The 25,652-nt window shown below is 47.9% G+C and overlaps 1 protein-coding gene across 1 annotated transcript in view; it reads left to right on the top strand.

Annotated features, from left to right (window-relative positions):
* The first annotated feature begins 3 nt into the window (after nt 1-3).
* Nucleotides 4-25,652, top strand: part of RGS9 (regulator of G-protein signaling 9) — a 26,683-nt gene continuing 1,034 nt past the window's right edge. Inside the window, exons 1-16 of the mRNA XM_009084907.1 lie at nt 4-21; nt 5,709-5,805; nt 8,625-8,675; nt 8,845-8,951; nt 9,871-9,922; nt 10,934-10,992; nt 11,383-11,459; nt 12,867-12,948; nt 13,303-13,365; nt 19,097-19,126; nt 19,794-19,855; nt 21,903-22,016; nt 22,989-23,104; nt 23,805-23,892; nt 24,389-24,527; nt 25,168-25,253. Of these exons, the coding sequence (XP_009083155.1) occupies nt 4-21; nt 5,709-5,805; nt 8,625-8,675; nt 8,845-8,951; nt 9,871-9,922; nt 10,934-10,992; nt 11,383-11,459; nt 12,867-12,948; nt 13,303-13,365; nt 19,097-19,126; nt 19,794-19,855; nt 21,903-22,016; nt 22,989-23,104; nt 23,805-23,892; nt 24,389-24,527; nt 25,168-25,253 (1,241 nt within the window). The remainder of the gene's footprint in view (nt 22-5,708; nt 5,806-8,624; nt 8,676-8,844; nt 8,952-9,870; nt 9,923-10,933; nt 10,993-11,382; nt 11,460-12,866; nt 12,949-13,302; nt 13,366-19,096; nt 19,127-19,793; nt 19,856-21,902; nt 22,017-22,988; nt 23,105-23,804; nt 23,893-24,388; nt 24,528-25,167; nt 25,254-25,652) is intronic.

Below are 25,652 nucleotides of genomic sequence, written 5' to 3'. Positions count from 1 at the left end.
CGGATGGCTTTCCTCAAAAAGGTGAGCACGGTTCTGGCCTAAAAGAAAATCTGACATAAATAATTCTGCGATGCAGACCACCCCGGTGCTTTGGGCGGGGTGGCCTGTGTTTATTCACAGCATCCTGCTCGGTCGCGGTTTCCCCGGCAGGTGTGGGGTCCGAGGGGTGATAACTCCATCCCTGGGAGTTTGGGACTATGACCTGTTGCAGAGCCCCGTGGGTCGCAGCTGGTCCCCCGGGGGGTGGTGTGTGCTGAAGTGTTGGAGAAATTGAGTGTAATTTCGTGTGTTTTTGTAGCTTAGCCTCGGCTGAATGATTCTCCTGACATGTTTTCTCCCTCTCCTGTATTTTCCCCGAAGATTCTCAAAATTGTGTTGTTTCCCACGGGAAAACACATCACCTGTGGTGCTCAGCTCTGTGCCAGTTGGTCCTGTGTGTGTATATTCTCAGTGTTTCAGCTGATGTTTGCTTTCAGAGGATGTATTACAGGCAGCTCTCTGCTCTCTGCCTGCTTCCACTTTTCCAGAAACGAGTGTATTTGTGACCAGAAGCAGCTGAAGGAGTGGGAAGACGCATGCCCACGCGTTTGGGTGTGATGTGTAATTTTGTAAAGCATTTGGTGTTGTGTTTTTTTTTTCCCCAGTAGCATTCATTCAAAAGCAGAGCCAGTTGTAGTGTAATTGGTATCTGCAGATTTAAAAAAGCAGAGTGTTAAGCTAGCTTTTCTCCTACCCACTTGTCCTGCCTGTGGCTTATCCTGTTGAGTGGAATTAACTGAATTTCCAGTGACAAGTACAGCCAACGAGTTGCTATTTGAATGGTAGTTAGCTCTCCTCAATGCCCACGACCTAAGGAGGATTCCTGGGGTAAAGGGAGTGAAGTTTGGGGCTATTCAGTGCTAAGGTGTGAGCCTGGCAGTGCAAGCATTGTGCTTTTTATGCTAGAAAGAAGGTATTTTCTTTGGTGCTGTGTCTTGCAGGGTAAATTAGTCTGGGGAGCCCTGCCAAGGGAAATACTCTGGGCCAAATCCTGCACTGAGTAATACTCCGTGGAGTTGCTTGTGGGGGTGCAGAGAGAAGCTGTGTGCTTGCAGAAAACAACTGCCAGCAGCTGTGCTGCAGCTGCTCTGTAGGACTGCAGCAGTCTTTGCAAAGTGCTGCGAGTTCCTCAGATGGGAAGATCTGTCACAACACAGGGAATTGCTGTTAGGGAGTGTGCACCACTCCCACTCTGAGCAGGGAGGGAGGTTGAGTAGTCCCTCTGCTTTGCAAGTCTGAGACCTGTTAGCAGTAGGAAAGGATGGTCAGCAGAAAGGCCTTGGCTCTCATCTCTGCTTTCATTCCTCCTGTGTTTTTTCCAGACCTCAGGGAAGCCATGTGTGAAGCTGTTCCATGGCAGTGTGGTCTGTGTACAGACAGCCACATCCTCAGAGCTGCCCAGAAACACTGAGCACCTTCACTGGTTGCTGTGGTGGGAGCTGAGGATGCTCAACATGCATCCAGTGAGCACCTTACAGGCTTAGATCCACGAGGAGCTAAAATCCCAGGGAGAGGCTTTCTTAATTGCTTAAGCCTGTGCTCACGCTCTGCCACCAGCTGACACATGCTGTGGCATGGGTTTGCTCCAGCAAATACTCATGCTAACACTTAGGTTGTTTTATTCCCCCCCACAAACCATCTTGGTAGGAAGAGTATTGGCACAAAGTCTGTCAGGACAGGACAGAAGCCTCTGAAATGGATTTTGACTGGATGCTGGGAGAACTTGAAAGAGCCCAAGCTCTTGATGCCTGTGCCTGCCCTAGCAACCAGAGTCTGGTCTCTGTTGGGCATCAGTTGGCAAAGACAAAGGCAGCACCAGGCAGGGCTGTGCTCTTCAGTGGCTGCTGGGCTGTGTATTTTTCCTTGCTGTGCTACACGAGCTGCATCATGACTCATACCTTGTGGGTAGGGATGATGGATGCTGCTTGCCTTTTTCCTCTGCCTCCTCCTTACTCTGGTTCCTGATGGCTTTTCCCAAAGCAGCATGGCAACCAGGGAGGAACCGTGGAGGAGTCTGCAGCATGACTGGGGGCTTTTCCAACCTGGCTTTGTTTCTCTGGGCTTGCCTTCCAGCAGCTCTTGGCCCTTATCTGCCTGGGCATTTCCCCGGGTGTGTGAGCATCCAAATTGTGCTTTTGCTGGAAGGAGCTCTCTGTTTAAGTGAGGCCTTGGACATGGCTGCAATTGATGCTTAGCCGAGTTCAGCCTCATCCCATCCTCCCTTTCCCTGTCCCAAGTGGGGAGATATCTGTGCTACACCTTTCTGTGGAGCACTACACTAAGCATGACGTGCTGCAAGTCCTGGTGAGAGCCAGCTACAGCCCTGCCCTCTCCATTCACAGATCTACTTCCTTTGGCTGTGGGATCACTAGGTGGGAACAGGCCTCCTCCTCTCAGCTTTAATTCAGAAAAGCAGGATTTTTTTAGGTAGTTAATGATCAATTTTTTTTTCCATTTCTTCATTTTTTTTTCTGATCATCCATCATTGTGCAAAGCAGGATTGGTAGTTGTAGCCCTAGAAAAAAACTGAGTGAGCCTTCAAAGGCCAAAGTTGGGATGAAGGATTGTATTGCTGCCTTGGAAATCAGAGCAGGGAGGGCTGATCTTTGCAAATAGTAGCAGGCAGTGAGGGGGGCTAGAACCAGGCAAATACTCATGATGGAGATGTTTAATTATAGCAGCAGGAGTGGGCACTCAGCTGGGAGCTGCAGCCTGCTGGGAAAACTGATCTTCCTTACATCTGAAGCAAGTATGTCTGGGTTGATGCTGAGAGGGGCTGAACTCCTCACCTTGAAAGTGTTTTGCTGTTGCATGTCAGAGTCACAGCACCTGGATGATGCTTCTGTACTGCAGATGCCCTGACCCTGGGAAGCTGGTGGGTGCTCAAAGGGTAAAGCTCAGGGAAGCAGGGATGGGAAACACACCCAGGGTAATCACCCAACCAGTCTATCCGTGGTCATCTGCCCCCTTGGGGAAGAACATCCATGCTGGAGCCTTCCTTCTTCTCCAGAACCATGGGCACCCCATCACTTGCAGATCATTTGCCCCTCCCCAGGCCTTCCTATGTGCTCCTGAGATGCAGTCATGTTTTTTTCTTACCATATGTGAGTTTGAGTTTTGCTTTGCATTGTGAACCTCATGACTTTGTGCAGTCTGGTGGGGGACAGACAGTTTCCCTGTTATCTTCTCTGTGGCAGAGATTCCAGCTGATCTGAAAGGACATCTTCCATGGGGCTCATACCTCATGGTGGCTCAGTGCTTGAGGTGAGCTCACCCCTGAGTCTGGCTCTTTTAGCAGTCCTGATACTTACCTCTGTGTGCATCTCCACCCATCAGACAGCATCAGGAAGTGGCTTCTTGCTCTGTAAAATTCAAACCAGACAGCCCTTTCCTGGCCAAAAGCATGACAAAGTGTACTAGAGCCCTTAGCAAAGCAAGGAAACTTCCCTGCTGTGCTTTAACCACCCTCCTGGCCTGTTGCCTGCAGGCTGGTGCTGATAGCAGCTCCTGATCAGTGTTCCCTTAGGAGAAGAGGAAGAGACAGGCTGAGTTTTGATGAGGAAATTGGATGGTTTGCAGCCAGAGCATCAGGCACCCCCCAACAGCAGCTCTACCACTCATCTCACATGTTTCTTTTTTGTATTTATCATTTCTCCAATGGCAGGTGGGAGCATGGCAGGGTATGAACGTGGTTGAAGGAAGGGAACATGCTGTGCTGGGAGACTGTGTGGGTTTCTGAGCCAATTCCCTGCTCTCAGCTGGTGAAAGACCTGTCTCTCAAGCCCACCAGGGAGGAGCAGCAGCTCCTTGCTGGAGGAGGATGTACTGTGCCACTTGCAGGGAATAATTCCTGCCTGAGCTTGGTGGGACCTGCTGGGTGGTCATGGCACTGGGTGCAGTGGGATAAGCAGGGTTGTGTTTTCCCCCTGTATCCATGTACTGAAGAGATGTTCTCTGTGGGGCAGGTGTGCAGTCACAGGGGGTGAATGACTTCCCAAAATACCTGTGTTTGTTTGGAGGGAACTGAATCCAAGTTTCCTAAGTTAGTGTCCTGCTTGCTGGACCATCCTGCCTCATCTCATCCCACACAGACATCTCCCCATGCACAGCCTTGAACTGGCTGAGGCTGAAATTGTGGGTTCTCTTAAAAGGTCTAAAAAAAGTCTTCATGCTCCATCACTTTGGGTCTTTGCCATTTTTTAATATTTTATGTAAGTATTTATACAAATATTTGTGTGAATTTTTACCAGGCTTCTCTGGTTTAGTATTAATTAGTCACTGCCTTTAAAATCAGTGGAAAATCCAGTTTTACTGACAAGCCCAGTGTGCATTCTGTCACTACAGCTTAAATCCTCACTGAACTTGGCAGGACTAGGGACCAAAGTCACTGTGGTGCCTGTGAAGACAATGCCCTTCATTTTGTGTGAGTGTCATCAAGTCACACTCGTTAAATCCTCTATTCCTAGTTAAACAGCTACAGCCTTGCCCAAAATGAATGTGTGGAGAGGCCAAATTGGTCCTTTTGGACCAGTTTTGATTTAATATCTCTGGAAGCAAAAGACACAAAGATGAGAATCATCCTTAAAGCCAGTGCTCTCAGGGCACTACAACAATCTCAAGTGAGGAGATGAGAAGTGTGCCCCACCTGAGTGGAGGATTCCAAGTGCAATCAGAGCCCCTTGTGCTTTTGGGATGGTGCTAGCAGGAAGTCAAGTGGAAGAGGAAGAAACTACCTTTGAAAATCTTTATCTTTTAAAAAAAATTAAAGATAATTGGGAACCCGGTCTGGCCTCAAGGGTGAGGTTCATCCTCTGTAACATGATCTGTTAAAAACGAGTCATCAGCATCCCCCAGGAATCACAGGCAGGAGATGCTGCCAGAGAGGAGGATGTTGCTCTGGATGGTGTCTCTGCCCCATCCCTGGAGGGACTGACACCTTCCTGTATACCTCCTCCCTGTGAGCTGGGCTCTAGTCTGTGTTTACAGCCTGCCCTCCCACATGGAAATCTTGGTCCCCACTGGAATCACTCCCTGGACAGCTTTCCAAAGCCTTGGCTCTGGTGGTGGCTGTGCTGTCTCAAAGGACAGGCCATTCTCATCCCCCCTGAATTTGAGCTTCTTGCTCATCCTCAGAGCAAAGCAATGAGCTTCTCCTCTTGCTCTTCTGAAGTCCTGCCTGGTGATTATCTGCAGACCAGAAACAGAACCTTTGCTGTTTGGTTTCCAGCCAAAATATTGCTTATTTTCTTGGTGCATTGTGCAATATCTATAAGTCTGTGCACAGCTGGGGGATTTGTGCAATAGGAACACAGATTTTACTTCCTCCCCCTTTTTCTTTCTAACTGCCCCAGCAAACAGCTCACTGAGCCAGAGAAGAACATTTATGGGTAGCAGAGAGTTTATTTATTTATTTATCCTTAGCTCAGCTCTCATGGAGTGGTTACATCCTGTCCTTGTCTGCTAACCCTGCGTGTGTGATCAGTGGGAGTGACACAGTGAGTCAGTGTGACAGCAGACATGGGTTGGAGGTGGCCAGGGGAGATTTGGAAGGGGCTGTGGCCATTGCATCCATTCCTGTGGCATACCACTGCCCACCCTCTGGAATGCTGCAGTGGTCCTGGGGCTCCCTCTGCCCACTGCTGTAATCCATCCCATCCCATGCTTTGCAGATTGAAGCACTGATGATGGAGATGCAGAATCCAGAGACAGGCATCAAGACACAGACACAGACAGTGATGGTGGCCAACATCCCACATGCTGTGACAGGTAAGAGCTTCCCTGGGGGAAGGGGCTGGGCCGAGGAAGTTCAGCAGAGAAAAGCTGTGTGTGGACCCCACAGCTGCCCCAGGGTTGGCACTGCCTGGCTGCATGCTGGAGCTGGTGCATGGAGATGCAGAATCCAGAGACAGGCATCAAGACACAGACACAGACAGTGATGGTGGCCAACATCCCACATGCTGTGACAGGTAAGAGCTTCCCTGGGGGAAGGGGCTGGGCCGAGGAAGTTCAGCAGAGAAAAGCTGTGTGTGGACCCCACAGCTGCCCCAGGGTTGGCACTGCCTGGCTGCATGCTGGAGCTGGTGCTCCCAATAAATACTTCCTGTACATCCTTTGTCCCTGCTCTTTTTTTCACTCGTGTCTCACTTCATTCCTACTCTTTGAATCTGAGGCACAAAGATTGATAACCACACATTTTCAGCTGTCTCATGGGGGGTTAACTCCAGTGACCTTGCAGAGAGGTGAGTACATGCTGCAGCCTCCAGACTTGTCGTGTTCCCAGTGAGGCTGGATCACAAATAAAGACAGATATTAAAATCTGATTGAAATAAGCAGCCTGGAGGCAGACTGAAAGATGATACTTCAGAAATGAGCCGTAAACAATTAGTCTCTCTTTTAATGTTTACTGTTAATAAGAATTTTTCTTCAGTAGGCAGGAAAAGAACAAAATATTCAGCCCACTTCTCTGCCTCTAAATGATGGCTTTTCCTCCCTCAAGGAGGTTGAAGAAGCAGCAGAGAGGAGCTGTGCTGTCACATACAGCATTACAGGCAGCTCTTATCACAGCCTCCTTGTGCCTGCTACTCCTTTCACAAGGCACTATCAGTACCTCTGCTTCCCTGTTCTCCAAGCCTCCACAAAAGCTCTTGTGAGGAATCCTCCACTATAAATATTCACACACACTCTACCAAAGTTTCCTCCTCCTGCTTTGGTCTTTCTTCAGCACTTTGAAATTCAGAACAAAAACTCCCACTGAAACCAGCAAGTTTGCTCCAGGCAGCTCAGAAGACTTTCCCCACTGTGTTTGCAAACCCTGCTAGGCCCCATGTGTTGTTTGCCCCAATTTTTATTAAAAATGTGGTTGCAGAGGCACTGAGATGAAGTTGCTTGCCCATGGGTAGAGTCAGTCAGTGAAAGGGTAAGGAGAACTCGGACACATCTGCAGTTTGTTCTCAGCAGCAGCCTCCATGCATTGCAGTGCAAACCACATCCTGGCTTACATAGCTATTATGCAGCTGAATTTGGTGGAGGCTTTGCATCTGCAGAGGAGCTGGCCTGGTCTCCTGGAGCTGTCAGGGAATAGTTAAGGCAGCACTGCAGAACAGTGTGCTGAAGATGATGTCCCACCTAGATTAAGTGCAGGGGAAGAAGAACTTCTCTTGATGTCTGCCCAGTGTCAAATACCACTTCCTAAAAGTCATGGCTAGCTGATGTGGAGGGACAATGCCCCTTAGCACTCATCCTCTTTGCGTGCTGTCTGCTTTACTCTGGTTCCTTAACTAGAATTGCTGCAAGTTCCCTCTTGCATAAGTCATAAATTCTCATCAACTTGTGAGAGGCAAGTGAGTTCCAGTCCTGTTGCGTGGTGGTCATCACTCTCTAAACTGATATTTTTAGTGCTGCACGAGTTGCACAGATACCAATTGGCTTCTGGGTGTTGCAAGAGAGACTGATTCATGTTCAGTGAGAGCGTGGTAAGATTTCAGAGCTGTGGGCACAGACCCACTGGAGAGAGTTTGGCTCTTTACATGCAGGAAGCTAAGTGGTTAAATTCAGTCCAAGTCAGTAAAATGGCTCACAAATAAACCTCAGTGCTAAATGAGCACCTTTGGGGGAAAGTGCTTACCAAGAGAGCTGTCTAGAAATGAGTGATGAGATAATCCTTTAATTTCATCTATTTCAGGAAGCAGGCAGTAGGATAAGAGCTCTGAGCCCCTATTAGAAAGTTAAGTCATCACTGCAATGTCAAGAAAGGTCAACACCTCAGTCTGCAATCCTAGGAGAGGTCTGGAGGAAAAGACCACTGATTGATCAGTGAATGAGTGCATTTCTGCCCTCCTCAAATGGAAGGAGGTTCATGAAATTTGCCCCCCAGAACATAAAACTCAAGCTCCTGGAGGTTTATGCTGACTATGGGTATGACTGGTCACACCCCAACAAGAGAACTGGCAGAGATAACGTGTGTGAATGCAGAAATCTTGTCTCCCTTTGTAAGTCCTGTCACTACTGCAGCTTGGATCTGAGATTTGGACATCCCTTCTGTCTCTTAAGGTGCTCCTCTACTAAAACTGAGACAGGGCTGTGCTCTGTGAGCCTGGAGGCTCTTTGCAGTGAATCTTTCAAGGGAAGGTGGTACAAAATGAGAGGCACTTCACTTTCTCTGGGTGTGAAGGCTGTTGCATTGTTTAAGGCACTTCACCTTTCCTGGATGTGAAAGCTGTTGTGTTGCTTAAGCCCTTTCTAAGCCACTGATGCTGATTCAGGTGTTGCTCAAGCCACGTGTGCTTGTGCACACTCTCACTGTGCCATCCCAAGGTTGCTGCCTGCCTCAGGCTCTCTCTGCCAGGGGCTTATGCTGGTTTGGTCAGTAGAAAACCTGAGTGACAGCATGGTCAGTGAGAGACCCACAGGGCATTTTATCTCTGCTTCCTTGTGTGGTGCATTTGAAAGCACGTTTGCTAAAAGGGGTCTGTGCCCTTGGTGGGATCCAGTGCACATTGAGGGGTGAGGACTGCAGAGGTCTCATTTTCACCCATGGGTTTTGGCCCTCCTGATTTCAAGCACCTGACATTTTCTTTGCTTTGCAGGTAATGACATAGTGCAGTGGATTCTTCAGCGCTTGCAGATCACTGCGGAAGGTGGGTGAAAATGTGAAAATTGAGGCTTTTTCAGCTGCCAGTTATAAAACTTTCAAGTTTCCATAGACAAAACCTTTTAGATGAATTCTTCTCTCCCACATAGGAGCTCAGTTTTAATTCCAGTGCAGTGTTTCTGTGCAATCAAAACATCTGCCTTCTCCCTTTTCAGAGGCTCTCCACCTGGGAGACCTGTTTGTCAAATATGGATACATCTACCCTCTCCAGGAGCCAAAGAACCTCACCCTGAAGGCAGATGGCAGCCTGTACAGGTTTCAGGTGAGTTACAGCTTCTCTAAAGCCATTGTGAAGGAGTTCAGCACTAGTTTTTATTACAAACAGGCACCTGGGGTAGATCATAGTGTGTTCAGGGATTGGAATGGAGCTTAGAGATCATCCAGTGCCAACCTCCTGCCCTGGGCAGGGACACCTCCCACCAGAGCAGGTTGCTCAAGGCTTTAGCCAACCTGGCTGTGAACACTGCCAGGGTTGGGGCAGCCACAGCCTCCCTGGGCAACCTGTGCCACTGTCTCACCACCCTCACAGGGAAAACTTCTTCCTCAGTTCCCCAGGAGCTGTAATTGTGAGTCAATACTGTGTGGCTGTGCAGTCATTCAGTGTGCAGGAGGAAAGGACCCACAGAGAAGCCTCAGATTGCAGTTTACAGGGAAACTGTGATAGTTTCTTCTACTAAATTACTTGTTCAACTTAAAAATAGCTGTTCTTTCTTCTAAATGTGGGTTCCCTTCCAGTCTTAAAGTAGCAAATGGAATTGCTGGTTGGAAATAGAATGATCTGGGGACACTGAATAATGCATATCCAAAAAGCACAGTAAAAACAGGATGTTATCAATGTTCATGTTTGGACTGTTTCCACTAGAATGGGGAATTAAGGTGCCCTCATTGGTATTTGGAGTCTGGTGCCCACATGGTGCCAAACCAGGCTGCAGCATCTCAGTCAGGACAACAGAGGAGAATCATAGAATTCAGGAGTTGGAACGGACCTTACAGATCACCTAGTCCCAACCCACCCCTGCCATGGGCAGGGACACCTCCTCTCCAGGTCAGGTTGCTCAAGGCTTCAAGATCTTGTTATCCTGACAGGAGAACTTTCCTCCCTCTGGTGTGGGTAGTGCCAGGTGCCTCTTGGCATGAGTTCAACACCTCTGTGCACTAACAAGATGCTTATTTCTCTGCAGACTCCCTATTTCTGGCCCGTGCAGGGCTGGCCTGCTGATGACACAGACTATGGTAAGTGACAGCCCTGCAGGTGCTGGGGAGGTGTAGGCCAAGCCCCTGGGTTTGTGCACACAGTCCTGCACCTCTTTGCTCTTCATGTCCTTGTCCTGTGTCTCCACATGCAATGATCAGCCCTTGCAGGTTTTTTTTGTGCTGTTTTGTGAATCATTCTCAGTAATGGTGAACTGAGGGTGTGACCATTTTGTGGTGGCCTTGATCAGATAAAATGCTTAAGCTCTTGTGTTTCACCAAGATCTGTCAGACAGGAACACATCTGAATTACCTTGTTGGGGAGAGAAGACTTTAAACACAAGATTAGATATCCTCGAGTAGTTAAGTGTGTTCCTGGATCTGATCCCAAGACTGTCTTCCTGTAGATTTGGATCAAGTCCTGCATTCAGAGAAGGTTCTGTCTGCATAGAATGCACAGTGGCTTCCAGTATATTCTGATGGCTCTTTCCATATAAATCTTTTGTTGCCTTTATGGTGTTTTTTTATTTGTAGAGGTGGTCATGGGCTGATCAGCTTGGTTTGCTCCTTTGGGCTGTGCAGTTCACAGGCTGATTTGTTTATACCCAGATTGTCCTTTGTGGCTTTGATCTGCATCATGCTGTAGATCTTATGGGGAAATCAAAAAAAGCCCATTTTAGACTGGAATGTTTGTATTAGAACTTGAGCAAAACACTGGCCTGTGTTCAGAAAGCTTGGAGGTCACTCTGAAGAACCTCACCATCTAAAAGAGTTGGTCCAGTATCCCTTGATCCATGAAGCCCTGGCTGAGTGCCCAAAGGAGGGATGACTGCTGGCAGGAGGCACATGCCACCCACTCTGCCTGGCTGCTCCCAGCCTGGGCATCAGTGACAAAGGGAAAGCACCAAGGCTGTTTTTCTTCAGTGAGCCTTTAGCTCATGCCTGGGAAGATATTGTAACAAAGACTCCTGTGTTTGTGGTGTGGGTAAACTCTTTATTATTCTTGGACTTGTTGGTCTAAGTCTGACTGTTTATTTGCTTCTCCCTCCACAGCAATTTATCTGGCAAAGAAGAACATTAAGAGGAAAGGGGTTTTAGAAGAATATGAGAAGGTGAGGAGATGCTGCACTTGCTTCATTAGAAGCTCTTCCTTTGCTTCAGCTCCTCTGTCGCTAATGAATGGGGCATGGCAAAAAATCACCTCTTCAATGCCATGAGGTATAACTCCAGCAGTGGCAAAAGGCAGAATTTTGCAAGTGAAAAAAATGACCAGTACAGAAAAATACTCTGAAGCCAATTATAATTTTCACAGGGGTAATTGCTTTCCTTGCAGTGGTGTTTTTGAACTGTTGCAATTCTTGTAATTACATTCAGAACAATCCAAATTTCTTGGCTCAGTTGCCAGCCTGACCTCGTTGAGCTACAGAGAGTCAAGAAAACCCTAGCATGGGAGTGCCCTGCCCAGAATTTTCACACTAACTGCTGTTTTATTTTTATTCCAGGAACATTACAACATGCTCAATCAGAAAATAAACTACAAGTGGGATTTTATTATTATGCAGGCCAAGGAGCAGTATAAGTGAGTTGACTTGTGTTCCCTTGTTTGCATCATTGGGGAGGGTATGAGGAGCAGAGCTTTGCTGTCTTGGTACACAGTTAAATCACACTTTAAAATACAACTGCAGCTCTGAAATGAGTTGTAGGGGAGGTTTGGGTTTTGCACCTGATGTGGCTCCCTGATCAATCCTCACTAGATCAGGTGAGGTGAAGCTCAAGGCTCATCCAGCCTGGCCTTGAACACTGCCAGGGTTGGGGCAGCCACCACGTCCCTGGGCAACCTGTTCCAGTGTCTTACCACTCACACAGGAAAAAAGCTTTTTCCTCACATTTAACTTAGACTTTCCCTTCTTCAGTTTGAACCCATTACCCCTTGTCCTATCACTGTAGTTCCTAACACAGAGTCCCTCTAAGCTCCCTTGTAGACCCTGTAGGTAGTGAGAAGTTGCTCTGAGGTCTCCATGCAGTCTTCTCTTCTCCAATCTACTTCTGGAGATTCCTTTTACCTTCTTTTACCTCCCAGCGTGTAGGCACTGCCTCTGGTGCTCAGCAGCCTCTGCCTTCCCTGGGATGGCAGCCAAGTCCTGGGAATCCAGCTCATCAGATAACTGTCTCATTAGACACGAGACTGTTGTTCTTGTAAATTGAGGTCAGACTTGGGCTAAGAGATGCCAAATACAGTTTGAGAATTAGATACCAAGTCTGTGTCTGAACTAGTAGATTAAACTCGTCTGAGGCTGTTTGATGATGCTGCTGGGGCAGACTGGTGTAGAGCAGCCTGCATCCACCCTGTTAACCACAGCAGGGAGGCCACATGCAAACAGCCTCTTGGGAATGTTCCCTTCCCCATGCTAAGTCCCAAACTGTGCCCAGGACTTTTCTGGGAAAGAATTAGTTGGTGCAAACCCAAACCATGCTAGTGCCTCCTCTGTTTAATTTTAGAGGTGATTTGGGGTTTAGTGCCTGGGAACAGTCCTTGGTACGATTTCCAAATAATTTCTGTGAGAAATGCCCCCTCTTTGCTGTGAGACAGAGATGGAACATGGTCAGGATGTCTCTCTGCATGGCAGTCCTCAGGTTCTGCCCAGGGACATTGGAGATGGCTAAACACGAGGCAGCAGCACTGACAGCAAGTAGAGAGTTGTCAGTGTAAGGCTACCAAAGGGCTGCCTGTCTGATCAAAAGGGGATGTGTCTGCTCCCAGCTCAGCTCAGAAAGATGATGAGTTCTCAAAACCCAGAGTCATGTGTGGCCATGTGAAGATGATCTGCAGCCCAGAATTAGCTGAGGCAAGATGTGGTCAGGAGGCTGTACCAGAGCATCAGGCTGTGACCCATGGGGCAAGGGAGGCTGGAGGTGTGCCTTGTTTCTCCTCCCACTGATTTGAGGAGGGTAAAATTCATGGATTCTCCTGTTCTTGGCTTTGCAGGGCAGGGAAGGAGAGGAAGAAGGAGGACAGGTATGCCCTGGACTGCCAAGAGAGAGCATATTGGCTTGTGAACAGAACTCCTGTGAGTACAGCATGACAGTGTGTGACTTTAGTGACTCGGTGGTGCCCTCCCTGCAGCCACCTGAGACAAACTCCTGTGTGCTAAGGGCACAGCCATGGGCTGTGGGCCAGGGAAGGGGTCAGCCCAGGCCTGCCCTGAGTCCCACCACCTTCCTCCTTGGCTACTCTCAAAGGTGCAAGGGAGGGAGGTCTCTCTGAGCATGGGTGCTGCAGCCAGGAGCACTCCCAGATTCAGGGGGGCAGTGCTGGCCAGGAGCTGCTGGCAGTGGGGGCTTGGGGGTCTCCTTGTGCATTTGTGTGATCCCCATCCTTTAAACCAAACAAGTTACAGAGCTATTGGTGTTGTTCCTCACAGCCAGGTATGCTGGACGTCCTAGAGTATGGATTAGACCGTGTAACTGATCCCAATGAAAATAAGGTAAACCAGGTGAGATAGATTTTATTTCACACCTTCTGAATTTGTTTGGGAGGACTCAGTGTCCCTGGGATTGTCATTTTTTGGGCATCACGGGATGAGTGTGTCAGCTCAGCTGTAACAGCCAAACAGGTCAGAGATTGCAGCTCTCTCATCTGGGAGTTGGGGCCCTCAAAATAGCCTTTGGCAGCTTCTTCTGACTTGAAAATACTTTATCAGCTTTCTTGCCACACCAGTTAGTGTGAGTTCTTGGCTACAGGACATCTTTTCTTTGCTAGTGAAACTGAATTAAGGAATCCTCTACCTCCAGATGCTCATTGCTGCCTTTTTATATGAACTGTGTGGGGTTGTGAGGTGTGAAGGATCAGTGGAAAGATCCAGGTTTAAAATAAAATGACAGAATACCTCCAAATGTTTGGCAAGAAGATGAAGTTGGTGTGGTGGATAGGAGGCACAAAATGTAGCAAAAAATGCCTCTTGTAGACTTAAAGGAGAGTAATTAAAGAACTGAGACTGGAGGCTGTAACTGGGTGGACTGGTTCAGGGTCCACAATAAGACAGATGCAGTCAGTGGATGAGGAGCTGAAGCTGCTCGTGCCTTTCTCCTTCAGCTCTTTGAAGTGATTCTGGAATTGTGCACTTAACGGTGTTCATTTGGGAGCAAAGTCAAAGCATCTCTCAGCAATTAAACGCAAATGTTCCTGTGATCACACTCACGGTATTCCCACAACTTCCCGGTTTTGTAACAGCCTTTAAACATCTCAGCAGCCAGAGGCAGGGTAATTGCTTTGGCCAGCTGTGTTCTGTTGCTATAGAGACTGCAAAGGAGCAAAGTGTAGGGTTGGGATGTATTTTATTTTTTCTTGCTCTAAGTAGCAGCTGCTGAAAGCCTTTTTATTTATTTTTTTTAAGAGAAAAGGAGTGGTGGAAAGGGAGAGGGATAGAAAGAGGAGTGAGCCAACTTCTCACTTGGTTTTACAGCTGACATGGAAAGGATTTTAGGTTTGCAAATGGTCTAAAAGCCCTTAGCCATTTGCCAGCTGCTTGGTAGCACAGAGGAAGTGAGCTGAGGGATCTCTGTTCAGTTCCCACCCTGGAACAGCTTTGGATGACTTCACTGCCCTCCTCCTCTAAGCTGTTCTCTGAGCTGTGCTTCCTCTCTGAGGCTGAGCTGGAGAAGGAAAGTTCTTCTTGCTCCTCCTTTTGCTTTTGAAAGAGCACTTGACAATACCTGAGATAGGCAAAAGCCTATTGGAGTTCCATCTGGACTAGCAGGTTTGGGTTTTAACTTCTTCAGGCTGCTCTCACAAACATTTGTGGCTCAATACCCTTTGGTGAGCAGAAAGGATGGGCCAAGCTCTGCAGGTAAATGCTCAGCTGGTCTGTGCTTTGTTGGCTGTTGCTTACCCCTGCTAAAGGCAGTGCACAGTTTTATTGGTATTTTCTGTAGGCTCAAGCTCTGGCTCTGACATAGCAGAAAATGAGTGCATGAATCCAGCACCCATTTGTGTGATTTGTGTCTCTGTTCCCCCTCAATCCACCTTCCCGTTGTTGGCCAGTTAGTTGGTTTTTATCTTCACAGCTGAGAAAGAAAATATTCCCAGTGGTAATTAATTTCTGACATCAGAATGACTTCTTTGAAGCTGATATTGGTATGAGCATCTCTCACTTGATCAGACCCTTTGGGCTGCTCCCTCCCTGACTGAGTCCTCTGGGAATAAACAGGTGCTTGAACTCCTTTGAAGGGAACTTTTATTACTGACCCATCCCTTGTGGTTATAATGAGTTCAGAGTTGTAGCTGGGCAGGAGGAGTAAAGCAGAAGGAACTATCCATTGAAAAGATAATTAAGGGATGTTTTAGCCCTTTGTTCCCCAGGTCTCAGGCTCATGACTGAGCCTTGCTGCTGCTTAGAGAGTTACCAGGCAACTGTGTACCCTGCAGGTACACGCTCAGCTTTGTCTCCTGTAACCACAGAGTCTTTCTGAAAGGTGCCTTGGCTTCCCCAAAAATCGCTGTGCTGGATTCAAGGGCTATGGGATGAAATGCACTGACTTGTACACAGCAAATCAGCCACAGATCGTTGTAGTCATTGCTGGCTTTAATTTCAAAAGTCCCTGTCAGTTTGCCTGACAAAGTTCTGCTGCATCATCACATCTTTGGAGAGAGCAGGGTCAGGAGCAGATAAACAAGAGAGGGGAAAACCAGCCATTTGGAGGAAACTGGGCCCATGGACTGTCAGAGATCTGGTTTCCAGCTGTTGGGCTGGATGCACCAGCTCAGTGGAGATGTGTGTTGAGGTGACCTTGTGCCAGACTCATGATTTGCCTCTGGAATGTGGGATCTCAGCTGGCTGCATGCAGGGAAAGGCCACAGCTGCCCCCGAGGAGAGGTGCTGGTGTGTGCAGAAGCAGCTGTGCCTATGCCAGGGTGCAGTTTGCAGTGCCAGGGAGGCAGTGCCCACAGTGAGCTCTAGAGAAAGGCTGAGCTGGCTCTGCCCCTTGCTCAGTGGCTGGTGCCCTGTGCAGGATCCTTGGGATCAGCCTTGCAGCTTCCCAAGCTCCATGGAGCACCACAGCACTTGGGGCAGAGTGCAGGCAGGATCTGCAGTGCCCTGGGCCAAAATGAGCTCTGGATAACCATGGCCTGTGCTTGTTCACTCCAAACTCCATCTGGGCATACACCTCAGAGCTGTTTATGGCCTCTGCAAACAGGGAATAGTGGCCAGACAGGCAAAATCCTAATGACCATCATCTCCCCAACGTGGTTGGGAAGACCCACACTGGGAGCAGAGGAGGTCCATGCAAACAGGTGGAAATTAGAGATGTCCTGGATCTTGTAGGAGCTTGTGGCCTCAACCTTGTGGCTCAGCTCCACACACAGGCTCTGGAGCAGGTCCTGGCTGGCTCCCAGCTGAGCTCTGCAGCTTTGTGCCTGGGGGTGCCATGGAGTGTGACGAGGCTGGGCAGGGTGTCCAAGTGCCACAGTGTGTCTTGGGGAGGAGGATGTGCCACAGCTCATGGCACTTGCCTGAGACAGACAGAGGTCTGTCCCTAATTGCCATTTTGATGTGAAGCCCTCAGGGCTGGGGAGCTGATCCGCACTAATTGCGATAAAGTCACTCGTTAAGGGCATTGCAAAATTAATCTCATTATAAGAAATGACTCTTTTGTTCCAAATATGATTTCCTTCCAGATGAGGGAGAGTGGGTGGGTGGTACAGGGCACTTTGGCACCACTGCAGTCTGCAGCAGGGTGTAAGGATGGGTAGGGTGGTGGGGACAACTGGCAGTGCTCAACAGGACCCAGAGAGTATTCAGGGTCACTGGGAGCAGCAGTGAAGCTGCAAACTGGTTGTGGGAGCACTGTAGGAGAAAGGGAAATTAAATTATGTGCAGCTCTGAGGTGAAATAGCTGAGATTCTTCCCAGTTTTCCAGATTTGAGAACTGGAAAGGGCTGAGCACAGCCAGCACCTGCAGCCTCATAGGGTGTTGAGCACTGTGCTCCCCGTTGGCTCCACTGCAGTGCAGCATGTGCTCAGTGATGCTCAGCCCCTCTCATGCCTTGGCCAATCCCCTCCTCACCTGGAGCACCCCACCAAAGCCCCCCTGATTTTTCCAGGACCAGCTCTCTCATGGGCTGACCACCAGACTCAGGCTGTGGCAGGATGGGACCCTTGGTGTGGGGTGCACTTAAAAAAGAATCAGATCTTTCCTTTGTTTGCAGACATGGCATTAGCTTTGATTTTTTTACTCCCCACATATAATTTTTCTATTGTGATGGCATTTTAATTCATGCCTTTCCTTTCCTATGTAACACTAAACTTACTGTGTTCTTTTTCTCTTTCCCACAGCTGTTTGTCTCGTGTGTGTGTGGTGTGCTGCCTCTCAGACCCCTCTAGAAGATAACACAACTTTACTCCCACGTGAGCTGCCTTCAAGCCACTATGCCAGCACCCACCTCTCCTCCCCCCACATCACCAGGCCTGGCTGAGGTCCCATTTGACAAAAAAGTGGAAGAAAATAGGGTTTTTTAAAACCATCTAATGATTTTAACAGGTTAAACTCAATGCCCTAACCTCACTTAAGTTCCCCCAAATGGAAGTGTTCAGCTGGCACTTGTAAATCTGATGAGGTTTGGTTTATATCTTGGGTTCCCCAAGGAGATAGTGAACTCCTGTTGTGCAGGAGACAGCTGGGCTGGCACAGAAACAAAGGTCTTTGAAGAGGACACTTCTAGGACAGTAAATGCAGCAAATTTCTCTGCACAAGCAGGTGATGTTTTTCCCTTCCATTTCTACAGTCTGTGTGAAACAACAATGACTCTGTAGAAATGGAGGGAGAAATGGTGTCTGTGGGAGCTGCCTGGTATCAGGGCTGCAGCTAAGAGCAGAGAAAGGGTGAAAAGCTGCTCCTTAGTTAAGTGTCCTCCATCACTTATACTGCTCCTTAGTTAAGTGTCCTCCATCATTTATAAGGTATCCCAGGAGCCTGTGAATTGGCAAGGGAGGTTTGCCATCCTGTCTGTCCCCACTGAGATGATGTGTGCTGCTGTCATTCAGAGCTAGTTATGCTATTTCCAGCAGGAAAATCTTCCTCTGCTCACAATACCACTGTGAGGAATTCTGTTAGTGCTCCACTGGCCAGGCTGGGTCTGTGTTAGGGGCAGATGGGTTGGCTCCATGGCAGCACTGCAGAGATTGGCTGATGTGCTGCCTTTCTGGCTCCTGCTGCTGAAATGGTGAGTGTGTCCTCTCAAAAACCAAGCAAGTTTCAGCAAAATGCCTATTTTTCTCCCCTGTAAAGAATAGTTTCTCCCTCCTGAGCAGGACTAGTGATGCTGATTAAATGTAAAAGCAGATCTGCACCATGATGATCCCCTCACTAAGCAGCCCTAGGAGAGCATCTTGCCCTTCCCAAAACTGGAGCAGCTCAGGGTGCAGGTTCTCTGGGGACATGAGGGGAGAAGCAAGCTGTCTGTGGCATTAGGTACCAGATGCTTCATCCCCCATCACTCACAAACTGCACTTCACCAAGGCACTCTGCAGACCTCTGCCTGCCATGGGATCAGCTTGATAGAAGTACTCTGGGCTGCAGGTCTTGGCTAAAACATGAGCTGAAGAACTGAAACCCTGCCTGAGCCTTTCAAGGCTTGCTGGGAGCATCCCTGCCTTAGCTTGTCTTTCCTTCTCCCTTCTCCAGTTTATTTCACACAAAGTAACTGTGCTTCAAAGGAAGCCGTGTGAATAAACACCCTGCAGTTAATTTCTTGCCTTCAATTGCTTGCTCATTTGTGGATGACATGTAACATAGTCTGAGTTATTCAAATCACAACGTAAACACCCTTTGCACAGCAGATACTGCTTCTGAGGCTTTTAATTGTGGTGTTTATATTTTGCAATGTGTTGGTTCCTGTCTCCTTTAGCTAATATTGAATGATCTAATCTGTGTCTCGTAAATGAATCTATTTTAGCTGCATTAGAATAACCCCTTAATTGAAGGCACACAGGCAGCCTGTGATGGGAGAAGCAGTGCTAAACAGTAAATACAGCTAATGGGACGATTTACCGTGTGGGGATGCTCTTAGCTTTGATGATACCCTGATTAGCTCAGCTGCTGTGTTTGATTTTAATTGTAATGAGGATTAATTGGAGAGCACTACACAAGGGCAGCCCTGCAACCAGGTTTCCATGCCTCAGCATCCATCCCAATTAAATGGTTTTTGTTATTTTGCAGAAAAACACTATGGAATTTTTTAGGAGAGAGGTAAGTGGTGCTTCCTTCACTTCTAGGTGTTAATCCTGTATGTGTTCCTTATGTCAGTGTGGCATGAGGGCTCAAAGACCCTTTTGGCAGGGGATGAGATGTGTTAAAAAGAGAGTCCCTGCCCCATGGAGCTTCTGGTCAGTGTGCTTTGAGGACATTCCCTGCCTCTCCCCCTCCCACTGCAGGCAGCCAGGAACTCTACCAGTGGTGGGAAGGCTCAAGCAAGGACAAACACCAGGGCTGAATCCAATAGATCAAAATTAGTGGTGGGGAAATCACAGGAGATACATCCAGTGGCGCCAGTGCAGAGACAGCCAAGAATCAATGATAATTACATGCTAAATCGTCCAGAGCATTGGTAGGTGCTGAGCATGGTAGCTATTATTCAATTTTTATATAGCACGGGGAGTGCTTTTTAATTACTTGCACATTGCAAAATGCTCTTGTGATGTTTGCAATAAGCTCAGTGAAAACAGGCATTTTTCTGAGAGAGTTTAGGGATTCTCTGGTTCCATGGACATCCAATGATTAGAGAAGAAGCAGTCCCTGCTGTAGTTAGCCTGCCTGGGCTGCTTAGTTAGTCACTACCTGGGAGAGGACGTATTTGAGGCTCAGATGTCTTCACATCTCCATGCTCCTAACCATAGCCATGTCTGATCCCTCTCAGATCATATACTATCAGCAGGCCATCATGAAGACCAGAGTGAAATCTTCTGTCTCTCTTGGAGGGTAAGTCGTGATTTCCTTCTGTCCACACATTAATTAGTCTTCAGTGCTTATCTGCTAAGGAGATGATGAAGCTGTCTGCTCTGACAGCTGGTGACTCAGGAATCTATGTGGTGGCCTCACACCCTGATGCCTGGGCTGTGAGTTATCTGGGCCAGGAGGCAAAAGGCAGAGGAGGAATCAGAATCCTAGGCAGGATGAAGAGCCTCCCTGGGAGCTTTGCTGCAGGGCAGCATCAGCCTTACTTTTGAGATTCTCTCTGAAATCAAGAGATGCTTGGACTGGTCATGGCCAGGCTGGAAAGGCAGCTGTTCTCCCTTGATGGTGATGCTCACCAGAAGGCAGCAGAGCTGGGAAGTCACTGGTTATTCTGTGCTACAAAGGAACACACACCTCTCCATGAACATCCAAGCAGCTAATTAGCAATCCCTTTTCCCAGTGGGAGTGTTTCCTGATCAGATTTTTGATGAAGCCAGTTAAGAGCAAAGCATCCAGTCCTGGCATTAGCCCATTGGTGTGTTTGCCACAGGCATTTCTTACCTGGAACCTCATGTGCTGACCAGAGGTGCAGCCCATAGCACCTGCCTGGTTTACATAGTCATTGCCACCCAGAGATTCCTAGCAGATCTAAGATACAGAAGGTGCTCAGTCCTGTTCCCTGGAAAAGACAGTCATGGAGAAATGACATGGGAGGAAGAGTCTTTCTTCTGAGAACCACAGCTTGCAGGACACCAGCAGTTCTGCTCATTCCATCTGCCACTGACTCCCAGGCCACGTAAAACTTTCCTGCCTCAGTTTTCCAAACTGTGAGCTGGAGCTGGGCACACCTGGCTACCTTCCAGCAATGTTGTGGTGCTTAAGGGGTTGGCAATGGAGATCTTCACTCATTAGTTCTAGTCTTCTGCTGCAAATCTTCTATCGCCTAGATCAAAAATCCTCAGGAAATTTGGATCTCAGCTTCAGGATTGGGTCCAAATCAAATTGTTACTGATGAGGATACGAGCAGTAACAAGATAGTGTGCACACTCCAGGGCATTGCATTGATTTAGGAGGAGCTGCAAAGCACAAGTCATCAAAAGAAAAGAGCAATGTTACCTGAGTTGACAGGTTGAGATTTGCTTGATTAGAATATATGGATTGAAATGAATTATGCAGGTGGTAAATGCCTTGGCATTTCCAGTGAGAAGATGAGATTGAGCACTTGTGTGCCAGCCCTGTGGGTTTGCTTGGTGCAGGAGCATTGTATAACTGCAGGATCTGTGCCAAGGTGCTTGTTAGCAATAGGCCCCTGGACAATGCACCCCCAGCTTTGAGCACATGAAAGCACTTTGGCCTGGAAGGAATTTTAAACACAGAAACCAAATGATTTTTTTGAGAACGAAAAAGGGAGGAGAGAGCTAAAATTCCAGGACATTAGTGAAATCGGTTGTAATTATAAGTCTGGCCAAGTTAGAAGGTAGGACAAGTGTTTGTCTGGTTCCTGCTAGAATAGAGACAGTTTTGCTTTGTGCCAAGCCCCCAGAGCCATTTGCAGAGGAATGAGCCATGTGGTTGGTGAAGGAGGAAAGGAGAAGCTGAGCCCTCAGCACTCCATTCTCCCAGGCCTCCTTGAGCATTCCCATGGCTCAGAGGAAAGCTGCAGAGACCCACCTGAGTGAACACAGAGCTTGTATTCCTCTTCTCTGGCACTTTCCTCCCAGAGTAGTGCAGGATCAGGCCCTTGACTGGAGAAGGAGACAGAATCCATTTGGGGGCTTAGTCCTACTTCCTTGAAATGAAGAGGAGGTGATGGAGGAGTCTTATATCTCCTTGCAGCTGAACTGACAAAATCACTGCTTTGAAAGACAACCAGGAGATTTCTGTTTGGGGAATGGAACAAATTGAGCTAATGAATCAGTTTTTCTAGGAGGGCAGGGGTCACATTCCAGATCCCCACGCTGATAGGGCTGCACCTCCCAGGATATATACAGTCTGTGCAACCAGTTACTTGGTTGTCATGGGGCTGCAATTCTGCCTCCAAATTAATATTTTGCCCTTGGGTTTGTTACAGGCTTGTGAAGTACTCTGAGCAGTTCCTCTCCAATGATCCTATCCTGTCTGGATGCCTCCCCAGCAATCCCTGGATAACAGATGACCCTGACTTCTGGGATCTCAATGCAAAGCTGTATGTCTTTCTGTTCTTGTGCCAGCTTGTGGCTTACCCTGACCTTTATGCTGATAGAAATCAGGAAGGGGAACCACTGATTTCATTGTGATACCTGGTTGCTGGTCATGGGCAGGGAAGAGTTCCCTTTCCAACATAGTCTGGCCATGCTAAGAAACTGTCAGGAGTGCTCTGTGCTGAACTTCCAGCACTGTCTTCTTCAAGTGGAGCCTTCCAGGGCAGAAATCCTCAACTAATGATGGGAGTATGCACTCAGTCCCTGCTGAGTGGGTTTACCTTCCCATTGGATGAGAGAAGTTCACCTTTAGTAGCACAGGAATGGGATACGACCAGTTGTGTGCTCAGGTGTAGCACTTGGTTTAGCATTAATCTTGCCTAATTAGGTGCTGCCAATGATGTGGCAATTTGGGGTTCAGCTGCTTCCCTTGGTGTTTGCACACACCTCAGGCTGCTTTCCTAGGGGAAACTTTGGGTTGGAGGTACACACTGGTGATCCATCCCTTCTCTGAGGTCTCCCTTGGTTTTACCTTTGGTTAATATTTGCTAATTATGCAGTGGCATCTCAGGGTTTGAAGCACAACATCTTTCTGGTTCTCATCTGAGACCAGCAATCCTGTTAGAGTAATTCTATCCCATTAGACATCCCCAAAGGATACCTTCACTGAATGCAAAGCTTTGGGCAACAACCAGTGCCTCCTCCAGAACGGGTCTGAGTCAAACCACAGGCCAGAGCTGAGCTGTCACTGAGAGCAGCATAAATCCCAGTTAAATCCTCATCCCGCTGCGGACCAAGTTGTTTAATTACAACTTACTTAGTGGGTTGACTTCAGGAGCTCATTACACCACTCTGGAAAACAGAGAGTGCTGAGAAGTCCCTTGGCATTCCAGCAAAGGGCATTTTGGTTTCAATTAATCTACTAATTAGATGGGCCACATGGAACTGGCAGTGCTGTTTGTTTCCACCCTGTGCAGGGTGGAAGTTCCCACCAGGATGCGAGTGGAGCGATGGGCCTTCAACTTCAACGAGCTGATCCGAGACCCCAAAGGTCGGCAGAACTTCCAGCTCTTCCTGAAGAAGGAGTTCAGCGGTGAGTCTGCTGTGTCCCTGCCTTTGTCCTCAGGGTAGGGCAGTGTCAGTGTCGCTGGAGGCTGTGCCTGTGCAGCCAGGGCAGGCAATACCATCTAGTGGCACAGGACACACGGTACAGCCTGGGATGTTCCCAGTGTAGGACTCAGAGATCCATGCATTGTTTTCTCCTTCTGAAGTTTTTGTGCAGAATATGCCATGTAGTTTGACATAGTTCAAACTAAGTGACACAGTCTGGTTTTATCTCCCTAACATGGGGCTTGGAGCAACCTGAGCTAGTGGGAGATGTCCCTGGCCATATGGAGCAAGATAATCTTCAAGATCCCTTCCAAACCATTGCATGGTTCTATGGCTGCTCCCAGACATTGGAGCAACCTGAGCTAGTGGGAGATGCCCCTGCCCATATGGAGCAAGATAATCTTTAAGATCCCTTCCAAACCATTGCATGATTCTATGGCTGCTCCCAGACGAGCTGGAACTGGCTGAACTCACAAACTCTTACAGGTATCAGTGGGCAGAGAGCAGGGGAAAGCTGTTTTTCTCCTATCAGTCTCAAGGGGATTTTCCAGCTGGTTGAAGAATTGGAGAGACTGATTTGGGACCAACACATATGGAGACAGACAAATACAGTTTAGGAGTTAATAAATTAGATTGTGTTTTCCTCAGTCTCACTCTCTGCTGTCTGTGTCCTTGTTATGCAGGAGAGAATCTGGGTTTCTGGGAAGCCTGTGAGGATCTCAAGTATGGAGACCAATCCAAGGTCAAAGAAAAAGCAGAAGAAATTTACAAGTGAGTGGGAAAATTTTGCAGTCTTGAACTGTTTGTACATGAGTCCCATCACCTTCTGCATGGTGTCATTCTCCAAATGATTTATTCCTGAGACTTTTCCTTGGAAGCTATCATCAGATGTGGCTATCTTATGTCCCCACCTAGGAAAGGAGGTTTTGGAGATGAAAGAAGTGTTGTTTTGTTGTGTAGGTACTTTTCCTCTCTGTTCTCCATTATTGTATTTCAGTATTAGCTGCAATGTAAGTCACAGTGTGGAATAGCCACGAGTAAAGTGGAAAGATCCTTTTTGCTTCCTGTGGGGTAAACTGTCGTTTATATTGTGTGCTCACAGTGCAAGAGGAAGTGACTGAGTGTCTCTGATGAAAAGGAGATTGACTGCCCAAGATCAGGGCAGCAAATTGTAGCTGGAAGCCGAAGGGACTTTTCCTTTCATGCACAGACAAGAATCTCAGTGAATTCTGCAGTTGCTAATGGCTCTGTTGATTGCTCCTCGCAGGCTCTTCCTGGCTCCAGGAGCAAGGCGCTGGATTAACATCGATGGCACAACAATGGGCATCACAGTCAAAGGCCTCAAGCACCCTCATCGTTATGTTCTAGATGCTGCTCAGACCCACATTTACATGCTGATGAAAAAGGTTTGTTATTTGTTTCCGAAGCCTAAGGGGAATTCCAGTCCTCTGGGCCTTTCCATGCCTTTGTGTCCTACCAGTTCTCGCTTTCAAGGGACCTTTGTTTGAAAAATCCCTCGAATTTGCTGAGTTAAGCAAGTGCTGCTTCAGGCCTTTGTATTTTGCTGCTGCTTCTTTCCCTCTAAGGCAGTATGTCCCCAAGGTGGTAGGAGTCAGGTGGCTGCTGGAAGTCCTGGTTTCTAATTCCAGCTTGGTCACCAGCTCATGCACATGGCACTGAAAGCAGCAGAACTAGACTGATTTTCACCCACTGCTGAAAAGTTTGGCTCCTGAAACACAAGCTCCTCACCTTGCAGTGACTGTGAGACCCTGCTGGCCTGGGCTAAGCTCTGTTCAGATCTTTTGATCTGGGTCTTACCAGGGAAGCTTTACTGTGAGATGGAAAATCCTGGGAATTTTACACCAAGATGAAAGGGTATTGGTTTAAATAGCTACATTTGCCTGAAAGATGCAAAGTCCCTTGGGCTGCTGGGGGAGATTATCCAGTTCCCAGCCTCCCTGGCTCCTGAGCAGCTGTATTTGGTGGTGATTTTAATAAGGGTGTTTGCAGCCCATAACTACCAGTTTCTCTCTTTTCTCCTAGTAGGACTCTTATGGTCGCTACTTAAAGTCTCCCATATACAAGGAAATGTTGGCCAAGGCTATTGTGCCACAGGAGACTGTCAAGAAAAGGCAAGTGAAGCTGCCTGTAATTGTGGGGTTTGTTTTTCTTGTTGTAGCAAGGGTAGAAAAAGCCCAAGTCGCAGCAAAATTACTATGATTTAGATGTTCTCTTAATTAAATAAATTTTTTCACTGAGGAGGTGCTTTGCTTTGAGACTGGTGGTGCTGTTTATTCCTGAGCCCTTTGGAAGTGGCTTGTGTGCAGTTGGAATTGATTTCACCATGGCTCAGCTGCCTTCTCTGTTGGGTCTGGTTAGAAGGGCTGTGATTGTTGAATTAATCATGGCTCCTTTCCTGGAAGAAGAGAGCACTGTGACCTAGGCATGGGAAAACTCCTGCCCACAAAACATTGACTGCCAGAGCAGAGACAGAGTTCAGGATCCTCTGTGATCTGCTCAGCTCTGCCTGG

This window comes from Acanthisitta chloris, unplaced genomic scaffold (genome assembly GCF_000695815.1).
Source record: "Acanthisitta chloris isolate BGI_N310 unplaced genomic scaffold, ASM69581v1 scaffold28450, whole genome shotgun sequence".
Taxonomy (NCBI): Eukaryota; Metazoa; Chordata; class Aves; order Passeriformes; family Acanthisittidae; genus Acanthisitta; species Acanthisitta chloris.
The sequence above is the reverse complement of the archived record's forward strand: the minus strand, read 5'-3'. Positions and strand labels throughout refer to the sequence as shown.